The sequence below is a fragment of the Bufo gargarizans genome, chromosome 2 (assembly GCF_014858855.1).
Source record: "Bufo gargarizans isolate SCDJY-AF-19 chromosome 2, ASM1485885v1, whole genome shotgun sequence".
In the NCBI taxonomy this organism is placed as follows: Eukaryota; Metazoa; Chordata; class Amphibia; order Anura; family Bufonidae; genus Bufo; species Bufo gargarizans.
This window is the reverse complement of record NC_058081.1, coordinates 529,836,334-529,848,975: the sequence shown is the minus strand read 5'-3', so window position 1 is coordinate 529,848,975 and position 12,642 is coordinate 529,836,334. Positions and strand designations below refer to the sequence as shown.

The window sequence follows — 12,642 nt, the reverse complement described above, 5'->3', positions numbered from 1 at the left end:
TCATTGTACACAGCAGCAGTCACTGCACTCTCTCCTCACTGTACACAGCAGCAGTCTCTGCACTCTCTCCCCACTGTACACAGCAGCAGTCCATGAGCTCTCTCCTCTCTGTACACAGCAGCAGTCCCTGCACTCTGTACTCACTGTCAATAGCAGCAGTCCCTGTAATCTATCCTTACTGTACACAGCAGCAGTCCCTATAATCTATCCTTACTGTACACAGCAGCAGTCCCTGCACTCTCTCCTCACAGTAGACAGCAGCAGTCACTTTGCTCCCTCATCAGAGTAGACGGCAGCAGTCACTGCACTCTCTCCTCACTGTACACAGCAGCAGTCCCTGCACTCTCTCCTCACTGTACACAGCAACAGTCCCTTCACTCTCTCCTCACTGGCAATAGCAGCAGTCCCTGTAATATATCCTTACTGTACACAGCAGTCCCTGCACTCTATCCTTACAGTAGACAGCAGCAGTCACTCAGAGTAGAGGGCAGTAGTCCCTGCACTCTCTCCTCACTATACACAGCAGCAGTACCTGAACTCTGTCCTCACTGTACAGAGCAGCAGCCCCAGGACTCTCTCCTCACTGTACAGAGCAGCAGTCCCTGCACTCTCTTCTTACTGTACACAGCACTGGCAATAGCAGCAGTCCCTGTAATATATCCTCACTGTACACAGCAGTCCCTGCACTCTATCCTTACAGTAGACAGCAGCAGTCACTTCACTCCCTCCTCAGAGTAGAGGGCAGCAGTCCCCGCACTCTCTCCTCACTGTACACAGCAGCAGTCACTACCTTCACAGTGTAGACAGCAGCAGTCACTACACTCTCTCCTCAGAGTAGACAGCAGCAGTCCCTGCACTCTCTCCTCAGAGTAGACAGCAGCAGTCCCTGCACTCTCTCCTCACAGGGTCCGTGCACTCTCTCCTCACTGTACACAGCAGCCCGGGCACCGGGGGGAGGCGGCGGCTCTGAGGCTGCTGTTAGGAGGAGGAATGTACCAGGAGCAGTGGGATCTGTGCTGGAAGCCTCCCCCCTCCTCCCCCGCTCACTGCCCGGACTCCTGACAAGCTAGGGGGAAACAGCTAGCGATATGTCCGGGAACCCTCCGAGTCTCGGCTGCAAGTCTCACCGGAGGACCTCTCTGCCCTGCATTCCCCGGGAGCAGGTAAGTGTCCAGCTGCTGCACTCAAGTGCACTCCTCCTGCGGAGCTCCTCAACTCCGGGCTGGCGGGTAAATTTCCCCGCAGCAACTCTATCTATAGTGGAGAGAGCCGCACTCCAGTGCACTCCTCCTGCAGCGGAGGACCCGTGCTGTGTGCAACTTGTGCAGCCCCAATGTGATGGAGAGCAGCGGCGCCGGGACCTGGCTGCGGATTGTACAACGCTCCTCTCTATGTATCGGCTGTGAGATCCGCAGGGCAAAAGGGGGATCCTCTCCGATAATATCCGGAACCGCTGCCTATATGGACCCTAGGAGGCTCTTCTGACGGGTCTTTACCCAGACGGATCAGTGTGTGGATTGTCCCGCACATTGATGGTTCCTTACGTTGAAAGTTTACCATGGCTCTGTGTATTGCAGGTTCTGTCTATGGACTGTCCATTATATTAATGGTTCTGTACATGATGGTCCAGTAGATGGATGGGTCTGTACCTGGATATTTCTCTATACTGATGGTTTGGTAATTTATGTTCTATATATTGATTAATTTCGATTTAAGTGATTCTGTATACTAAGGGTACTTTAAATTCATGGTTCTGTACATTTCTGTATATTGATGGTACTGTATGCTGATGGTTTGGTTGCATATTTGGATGTATACTGACTGTTCTGTACATTTCTGTATATTGATGGTACTGTATGCCGATGGTTTGGTTGCATATTTGGATGTATACTGACTGTTCTGTACATTTCTGTAGATTGATGGTACTGTATGCTGATGGTTTGGTTGCATATTTGGATGTATACTGACTGTTCTGTACATTTCTGTATATTGATGGTACTGTATTCTGATAGTTTGGTTGTATATTTGGATGTATACTGACTGTTCTGTACATTTCTGTATATTGATGGTACTGTATGCTGATGGTTTGGTTGTATATTTGGATGTATACTGACTGTTCTGTACATTTCTTTATATTGATGGTACTGTATACTGATGGTTTGGTTGTATATTTGGATGTATACTGACAGTTCTGTACATTTCTGTATATTGATGGTACTGTATGCTGATGGTTTGGTTGTATATTTGGATGTATACTGACAGTTCTGTACATTTCTGTATATTGATGGTACTGTATGCCGATGGTTTGGTTGCATATTTGGATGTATACTGACTGTTCTGTACATTTCTGTATATAGATGGTACTGTATGCTGATGGTTTGGTTGTATGTTTGGATGTATACTTACTGTTCTGTACATTTCTGTATATAGATGGTACTGTATGCTGATGGTTTGGTTGTATTTGGATGTATACTGACTGTTCTGTACATTTCTGTATATTGATGGTACTGTATGCCAATGGTTTGGTTGTATATTTGGATGTATATTGACTCTTTTGTAGTTTACTGTATATTGATGATACTGTATGCGGATGGTTTGGTTGTATATTTGGATGTATACTGACTGTTCTGCACATTTCTGTATATTGATGGTACTGTATGCGGATGGTTTGGTTGTATATTTGGATGTATACTGACTGTTCTGTACATGTCTGATAATTGATGGTACTGTATGCCGATGGTTTAGTTGTATATTTGGATGTAGACTGACTGTTCTGTACATTTCTGTATATTGATGGTACTGTATGCTGATGGTTTGGTTGTATATCTGTATGTATACTGACTGTTCTGTACATTTCTGTATATAGATGGTACTGTATGCTGATGGTTTGGTTGTATATCTGTATGTATACTGACTGTTCTATACATTTCTGTATATAGATGGTACTGTATGCTGATGGTTTGGTTGTATATCTGTATGTATACTGACTGTTCTGTGCATTTCTGTATATAGATGGTACTGTATGAGGATGGTTTGGTTGTATATCTGTATGTATACTGACTGTTCTGTACATTTCTGTATATTGATGGTACTGTATGCTGATGGTTTGGTTGCATATTTGGATGTATACTGACTGTTCTGTATATTGATGGTACTATATGCTGATGGTTTGGTTGTATATCTGTATGTATACTGACTGTTCTGTACATTTCTGTATATAGATGGTACTGTATGCTGATGGTTTGGTTGTATATCTGTATGTATACTGACTGTTCTGTACATTTCTGTATATAGATGGTACTGTATGAGGATGGTTTGGTTGTATATCTGTATGTATGCTGACTGTTCTGTACATTTCTGTATATAGATGGTACTGTGTGAGGATGGTTTGGTTGTATATCTGTATGTATACTGACTGTTCTGTACATTTCTGTATATTGATGGTACTGTATGCTGATGGTTTGGTTGCATATTTGGATGTATACTGACTGTTCTGTACATTCCTGTATATTGATGGTACTGTATGCTGATGGTTTGGTTGTATATTTGAATGTATACTGAGTATTCTATACATTTCTGTTCTGTATATTGAGGGTACAACTGTATGCTGATGGTTTGGTTGTATATTTGGATGTATACTGACTGTTCTGTATATTGATGGTACTGTATACTGATGGTTTGATTGTATATTTGGATGTATACTGACTGTTCTGTATATTGATGGTACTGTATACTGATGGTTTGATTGTATATTTGGATGTATACTGACTGTTCTGTATATTTCTGTATATTGATGATACTGTATACTGATGGTTTGATTGTATATTTGGATGTATACTGACTGTTCTGTATCTTGATGGTACTGTATACTGATGGTTTGGTTGTATATTTGGATGTCTACTGACTGTTCTGTACATTTCTGTATATTGATGGTACTGTATGCCGATGGTTTGGTTGTATATTTGGATGTATACTGACTGTTCTGTATATTGATGATACTGTATACTGATGGTTTGATTGTATATTTGGATGTATACTGACTGTTCTGTATCTTGATGGTACTGTATACTGATGGTTTGGTTGTATATTTGGATGTATACTGACTGTTCTGTACATTTCTGTATATTGATGGTACTGTATGCCAATGGTTTGGTTGTATATTTGGATGTAGACTGACTGTTCTATACATTTATGTATATTGATGGTACTGTATGCTGATAGTTTGGTCGTATATTTGGATTTTTACTGACTGTTCTGTACATTTATGTATATTGATGGTTTGTATATTTGGATATATACTGACTGTTCTGTACATTTATATATATTAATGGTACTGTATACTGATGGTTTGGTTGTATTTTTGGATGTATACTGACTGTTCTGTACATTTCTTTATATTGATGGTACTGTATGCCGATGGTTTGGTTGTATATTTGGATGTAGACTGACTGTTCTATACATTTCTGTATATTGATGGTACTGTATACTGATATTTTGGTTGTATATTTGGATGTATACTGACTGTTCTGTACATTTCTGTATATTGATGGTACTGTATGCTGATAGTTTGGTTGTATATTTGGATGTATACTGACTGTTCTGTACATTTCTGTATATTGATGGTACTGTATACTGATATTTTGGTTGTATATTTGGATATAGACTTACTGTTCTGTACATTTCTGTATATTGATGGTACTGTATGCTGATGGTTTGGTTGTATATTTGGTTGTATACTGACTGTTCTGCACATTTCTGTATATTGATGGTACTGTATGCTGATGGTTTGGTTGTATATTTGGATGTGTATTGACTGTTTTGTAGATTTCTGTATATTGATGGTACTGTATGCCTATGGTTTGGTTGTATATTTGGATGTAGACTGACTGTTCTATACATTTCTGTTCTGTATATAGATGGTACTGTATGCTGATGGTTTGATTGTATATTTGGATGTATACTGACTGTTCTGTACATTTATGTTCTGTATATTTATGGTACTGTATACTGATGGTTTAATTCTATATTTGGATTTATACTGACTGTTCTGTACATTTCTGTATATTGATGGTACTGTATGCTGATAGTTTGGTTGCATATTTGGATGTATACTGACAGTTCTGTACATTTCTGTATATTGATGGTACTGTATGCCGATGGTTTGGTTGCATATTTGGATGTATACTGACAGTTCTGTACATTTCTGTATATTGATGGTACTGTATACTGATGGTTTGGTTGTATATTTGGATGTAGACTGACTGTTCTGTATACTGACAATACTGTATTCTGACTTGGCAGTTCTCTATATTGTTGCTTTTGTACGTTGATAGTTCTCTATGTTGATAGTTCTGCGCAAATATAGTTTTGAACATTGATGGTTTTGTACATCTTTGGTTCTGTATATTGCTTTTTTTTTTCAGGTCTGTATATTTCTGGTTGGGTATTAATGTTTCTGTTCATTGATGATTTTGTAGATTCAGGAATGTATAGTGTAATGCTTCTATAAGTCGTTGATTCTAAATATTAATGGATTTGTATTTTAATGATTTGTACATTTTTAGTCCTGTTACTGGCGCTTCCATTCAGTGATCGTTATTGGATCCGTATCTTGCTAGTTCTGTGTACCGATGGTTCTGCACTTTCATGTTTCTGTTTATTTATGATTCTGTATATTGATGGTCCTTTACATTGAAAGCTTTGTCTTTAACGCTTTTGTATATTGATGAGCTGGTGTAGTGACGACTCTGTAAATTGATGGTTATAAACATCGATTGTTCTGTGTATTGTTGGTTCTGTATAGTGATATTTCTGTTTATGGATTGTCCTGCACATTGACGGTTCTGCACAGTGATGTTTCTGTAGATTGACGGTTCTGTACAATGATGGTTCTGCACAGTGGCAGTACTAACACCGTTGCTCCCTAGGGCCGGGCAGTGACAGGAGAACTAACCCTTTCTTAACTTGAGGTGCACCCTGATGTTGGGGTTCCTGCAGAATGGTAGTTGGGGTGCCTTTGGTGCTATGAGTGTTGTACGAGTGCAATGAGGAGGAGATGTAGGTGCTGTGTCCAGATAATTCTCTAAGTGCAGATTAGGGGGTTGTAGTACATCCAGCAGTATCCAACACACTTCCAAACAATTCACAGTGCAGATCCTCCCTGACAGATATAAGTGAGGATGGGGGTTGTAGTGGTATCGAGCATAAGACTACTGAGGACAATGACTGGCTACAACATGTGCCATATACCTGCACATCACCATGCATGTCACCATGATGTGCAGGTATACGGTGTTTGGCCCCTGTAACCAGTCTTTGTCCTCATTGGTCTTGTACTCTATACCACTGAGGACAGTGATTGACTGCGTCACATGTCACATACCTGTACGTCAACCGCTGCAATCTGTGAGAAGGATTGTGGAGTATGTACTGTAATAATTTTTCATTTTCATTTCATTGATGGCTGTGTATGTTCTTTAATCCCTTGTGGTGTGTGATTTTCTGTTTTTTCGTTTCCGTTTTTTACTACTGACCTTCCAGGAGCCATAACCTTTTTTTTTTTTTTGCGTTCACATAGTCATATGAGGGCTTGTTTTTTGTGGGAAAAGTTTTACTTTCTAACGGCACCAATTAATATTGCATACAATGTAGTGGGAAGCTAAAAAAAAAATTCCAGGTGGGGTTGAATTGGAAAAAAAAAACAATTCCGATAAAGTTTTATGGATTTTGTTTTCACGGCGTTCCCTATGCAGTAAAACTAGCTTGTCTCCTTCATTCTCTGAATCAGTATGATGACATCTATACCACATTTATATAGTTTTTCTTGACCCTCATAATTTTTTATATTGATGTCTACTGAGCTGTTTGAAGGCCCATTTTTTGCAGGGCAATCTGTGGTTTTCAATAATACCAGTTTGTATGGTGATTTGATCACTTTTTATTACAATTTTTTGGGGGAGGTGAAGCATTTTGGTGGTGCTAATGTTTATTTTTTTAAGTTTATTTTTATTTTTTTTAGAGGGAAAGAGGGATGAATAGATTTTTTTTACATTTTTATATTTATAAAAACTGTTTAAAATTTTTTTTTTATTTATATTAAATCACCTTAGAGGACTTGAACATAGCGACCGTTATATCGTTTGTCCCATAGACTGCAGTGACTTACCACTGCAGCCTATGGGACAATCAATACGTTCTTATGGAGCCCTGCCACAAGTAGGGCTCCATGGAAACTATTGCTTTAGTAACCTCAGATCATTAAGAGGGACTGAGGCTATCACAGGGAGTGAACAGCTCCCCCGTAGTTTATATTGATTCCATTTGGGGGTACTTTCTACTATTCGATCACCTTTTAGTCAGTCTTTTTGGGATGCATGATGACCAGAAATTGTGAATTGTGCATTTTTATTTTTAATAGATTGGACATTTTAGGATGCAACAATACCAATTATGTTTATTTTTGTATTATTTATTTAGAAATGTAAAATTGGGAATGAGTGATTTGAACCCAAAGCTGACAAAGCAACCAATCAGAGGACTGAGGGAGTACCCTCCCTCTTTCTTACTCTTCAGATGCTATGGTCGGCATTCACTGTGGCATCTGAGGGGTTGATTGACTGGGATCAGAGTTATCTCCGATTATGGTCATTGTTGTGGGGTGTCAGATGTATTACACTGTGAGCACCCACCATGTATAGAGTAGGCTCAGCTTGGTAGGCCACTTTTTTACACTGCTTATGCATCGGTCGTGAACCGATTAAATTGATGGTTCTTTATATTGATGGTTTTTTAACCACTTTTGGACCACTCAGACTTTAGACATCTGGGTGGTCCATGTTTCTCAACCTACACAGTGCTGTGTATCCAGCTCAGGTAGCAGTATTGCCACTTCCTGTTCTGGCCATAGTGATTATGTGATTGCACAAGATGAAGGGTCTTAGCAGACCCAGATCACCTCTGCAGTGCATAACAGAAAGCTGTATTCCTCCTGTAACTAGGGCTAATATGTCAGTCCCAGTTACAGGAGATATCTACAATGCAAAAAATAAAATATAATGTTAGCTTTGCCCCCCCCCCCCCCCCCAAAAGGTCTTGTATGAACCTTTTGGAAGAGAATAAATTGTAAAAAAATAAAGACAAAATAAAAACTATATGTCCCCTATATTAAAATAACAGTAACAGAATGGGAACACAATTTAAAAATGTATTTTAGTTGTACTTGGTGCAGTTGAAAAAAATTTAAAGAAGTGAAAAACAGACTTTTTTCCCTTGTATCACCTTTTTCTGGGTAAAAGTTAAAAAAAGTCATCAAAATAAAGCCCCATGTTTTATTTTAAAAAAAGGATGGAAAATATTTAGGTAACCAACTGTAAAAAGTGCTGACTTTCAAAGCAAAATGTCCTTTAAAAATGTAAAATGTGTCTGGTCAGGAAGGGGATTAAATGGCCTTGTCTTGGTTCCTTATATTGATGGTCTTGTACACTGCTGATGCTGTACAATGATAGTTTTGCATATTAATGGTTCTGTGTATTAATATTGTCCTATATTTCGATAGTTCTGTACATTGTTTTTTTTTTTTACTATTGGTGGATCGGTTTCTTGATGGATCTGTATTTTGATAGGTCTATAAATCGACGCTTTTGTGCATACATAAATCTGTATACTGATGGCTTTTAACCTTGATGGTTCTAGTTATTGATTTATTTTTTGTTTATTCTGTACATTAATGGAGCCTTATATTTATCAATCTGTATATTCATGGTTCTGCGCCTTGATGGTTCCTTATATCGATGGTTCCTTTTATTCCTGCTCTGTATATTCATGGTTCTGCGCCTTGATGGTTCTTTATATAGATGGTTCCTTATATTCCTGCTCTGTATATTCATGGTTCTGCACCTTGATGGTTCTTTATATTGATGGTTCCTTATATTCTTGCTTTGTATATTCATGGTTCTGCACCTTGATGGTTCTTTATATTGATGGTTCCTTATATTCCTGCTCTGTATCTTCATGGTTCTGCACCTTGATTGTTCCTTATATCGATGGTTCCTTATATTCCTGCTCTGTATATTCATGGTTCTGCGCCTTGATGGTTCTTTATATTGATGGTTCCTTATATTCCTGCTCTGTATATTCATGGTTCTGCACCTTGATGGTTCTTTGTATCGATGGTTCCTTATATTCCTGCTCTGTATATTCATGGCTCTGCACCTTGATGGTTCTTTGTATCGATGGTTCCTTATATTCCTGCTCTGTATATTCATGGCTCTGCACCTTGATGGTTCTTTGTATCGATGGTTCCTTATATTCCTGCTCTGTATATTCATGGCTCTGCACCTTGATGGTTCTTTATATAGATGGTTCCTTATATTCCTGCTCTGTATATTCATGGTTCTGCACCTTGATGGTTCTTTGTATCGATGGTTCCTTATATTCCTGCTCTGTATATTCATGGCTCTGCACCTTGAATTGTTCTTTATATAGATGGTTCCTTATATTCCTGCTCTGTATCTTCATGGTTCTGCACCTTGATTGTTCTTTATATTGATGGTTCCTTATATTCCTGCTATGTATCTTCGTCGTTCAGCACCTTGATGGTTCTTTATATGGATGGTTCCTTATATTCCTGCTCTGTATATTCATAGTTCTTATGAGGATAGTTCCTTATATACCTGCTCTTTATATTCATGGTTCTGTGTTCTGATGGTTCTGTATATTGCCAGTTCTTTACATTATAACACTCCCTTCTGCCCCTGGGTTGTAATTGTTTGGAGCTACAGATGGTGATTCTAGGTATTGTCTATACTGTGATTATAGTTGGGTATAAACATACAGATACAAGTGAATGTGCATTAATGAGGAGACAGCCACATTTTACTGACCTGACCTGAAACAGGTGTTTTTAAAGGGTTAAATAACTTTGGGCCAACACACAGGTAGGGATGCTCTGCATCACAATGATTTACTTTCCACTGGCTTAACATTGTTCTGGGCATAAAAGCTGGCATCAAAATGGGCAGAAATACATATTCATATTATATTCGTAACAGGTGTTTGCAAATGGTGAAATGACTGGGCCACTGATATAACACTGCCAACACTCAGACGGGGATGCCCACATTTCACCCTTTGGAAACTCCAGTTATTCATTCATTATAGTAAAAAGTGGCATCTGCCCTCCTTGATGGTGGTTTTGATGCCCAGAACCACATTGAGCCCGCCTGTCTGAGAGATCCCTGTCCTTTGCCAGTGTGAGATCCGTGGCCCAAAGTAATTTACCCTCCGAAAACACTTGTCACTTATTCATATTAGTCAAAGGTAGATTTCTGCCAAAGAACGCAAGATGAGCTGAACAAGAAATAAGATATATCTGTATACTTGTGTTCTACGTCTATTTTTTAAGTTACTTCAGCTTGTCATCCATGACTCGTCTCCTAAAAATCTGGCAGTCCATAACTGTCAGAATAATCGGGTATATAGCTGCAGTGCGCTGCCATTTACTTCTTATCTTTCTTTTGGGGAGCGTCAGCTTGGTTTAAAACTTGGGTTTTTTTTGCGACAAATTTACCAAAAAAAATTCACTCTAAGGTCTAGTCATATTTATTACAAAGGCTGTGTCAGTTTGTACACCACCAAGGGAATGGAGTAGTTGCAAAAAAAAAAAAACTGAGTTTGTGATTTTTTTAAACGTCATTGCACTTAAATTTAGTTGTAACTGCCATTTCTGCATCGTTTTTTGCGACTTTTTGAAAAGGGGGCTTGGCAGGGTGTGGGCAGGGCCATTGCCTAGGCGCATTTATCATAATTTATCATCATTAAAATCATGACTGCAGTATCGATCTAGGCCCATGGGGGGAGATTTATCAAACCTGGTGTAAAGTAGAACTGGCTTAGGCTACTTTCACACTGGCGTTTTGAATTCCGTTAGTGAGAACCGTTACAAGGCTCTCACAAACGGTTCAAAACGGATCAGTTCAGCCACAATGCATTCTGAATGGATAAGGATCCGTTCAGAATGCATCAGTTTGGCTCCGTTGCGCCTCCATTCCGCTCTGGATGCGGACACCAAAAAGCTGCTTGCATCGTTTTGGTGTCCGCCTGGCGATGCGGAGCCAAATGGATCCGTCCTGACTTTCAATGTAGGTCAATGGGGACGGATCCGTTTTCACTGACACAATATGGTGCAATTGAAAACGGATCCGTCCCCCATTGACTTTCACTGTAAGTCAGGACGGATCCGTTTTGACTTAGACTTTTTTTAAAAAGAATAATGCAAACATTCGTTCTGAATGGATACGAGCGTTTGCATTATAGGTGCGGATCCGTTTGTGCAGATACTAGACAGATCCGCACTTAACGCAGGTGTGAAAGTAGCCTCAGTTGTCCAATCAAAGTCCACCTTTCATTTTCCAAAGGAGCTCTCAGAAAAGAAAGCTGGAGTCTGGTTTCTATGGGCAACTAAGCTAGTTCTACTTTACACCAGGTTTGATAAATCTCCCTCACGGATGGCAGGAGTATGCGCTTAATCTTTTCAGGTGTGTGCTTCGTCATAAGTTACGGCATCCTCTGACAGCGCAAGACTGGTGTACAAATGCTTGATAAATGACCCCTATATTGGCCTGACTGATGAGTGTGTAGGCATCGATATAGTAATGTGTGTGCCTGTAATTTTGGTCAGATTATTTTTCTTAACTTTCAAATAATTCTACGAATTGTGATATACTGTATATAGTTATTATGATATCTATATCAATATCACTATCCTCTGAATTTTTCTGATATTACCTGACTTTAGCCAAAATTAAGATTTATCTTTCTGGGAAGATAAATGACTGACTTTTATTCAGGCAAGTAAAACTTTAGTTAAAAAATGGAAGTAAAAGATTATGGCCCACATTCCGTCATGTGAGGATACCTAGGAGGATGTCTTGTAATTTGGCACATCAAGGTTTACAGACATTAGCCCAGATTAGGAATCCTATTGATGGCGTTAGTTTAGACCGGCTGGCTAGACCTGCACTAGATTTATCACAGGGGCCCAGGCTGGACGATAAATCTGGTGCAGGGATAGACACTTTGGAGCGTATTTATTAAGACCAGCGTTTTAGACTCCGGTCTTAATAAAGCCCCATCGCTGGATCGCCGAAGTTATGAAGAGGGGCCGGCCGCTTATAAAAGTAAGATAGCTTCCTAGCTGTCTTACATTTAGACCTTTTTCTACGCCTAAAACAGCCGTAGTAAATGATAAATGAGATGAGCCTGCCGTCCTTTCCCTTTCTTCCCTCCTTCACTCCGTACCCACTTTTTTAGACCTGGCGTGAGCAGGGAGAAGTCTCAGATTGCGGCGCAATATGCACCTTAAGTACACCTAATTTATGCGTATTTCAGCTTGATAAATAGCCCCCTTTGGCCCTGATTTATCATAGCCCAGCGGCGTACACCAGGATATGATAACCAGGTGCGCTGACCCGTCATAATCTAAATTAGGAGCAACTTCCGACAGTCTGTGTGCCAGACCTGAGATCTATGCCCTGGCTGGAGTAGATTTCAGTGTTCTTTGAAGCTGATAAATGTGGCAGGGTTGACGCCCCCCTCCTTTCACCACGCCCCCTTTTGTTGCGGCTGGTGGGGTAAAAATTTTGC

The 12,642-nt window shown here is 39.7% G+C and overlaps 1 protein-coding gene across 5 annotated transcripts in view; it reads left to right on the top strand.

Moving 5' to 3' along the window:
- The first annotated feature begins 551 nt into the window (after positions 1-551).
- PDE3A (phosphodiesterase 3A) overlaps positions 552-12,642 on the top strand; it is a 255,848-nt gene continuing 243,757 nt past the window's right edge. For 2 of the 5 annotated variants that reach the window (XM_044281482.1, XM_044281489.1), the window contains exon 1: positions 553-1,163. In XM_044281482.1, the coding sequence (XP_044137417.1) occupies positions 1,089-1,163 (75 nt within the window). In that variant the 5' untranslated portion in view covers positions 553-1,088. Of the gene's footprint in view, positions 1,164-1,620; positions 1,642-12,642 lie in introns of those variants that run through there. The other 3 variants (XM_044281487.1, XM_044281484.1, XM_044281486.1) reach the window with 3 other exon arrangements.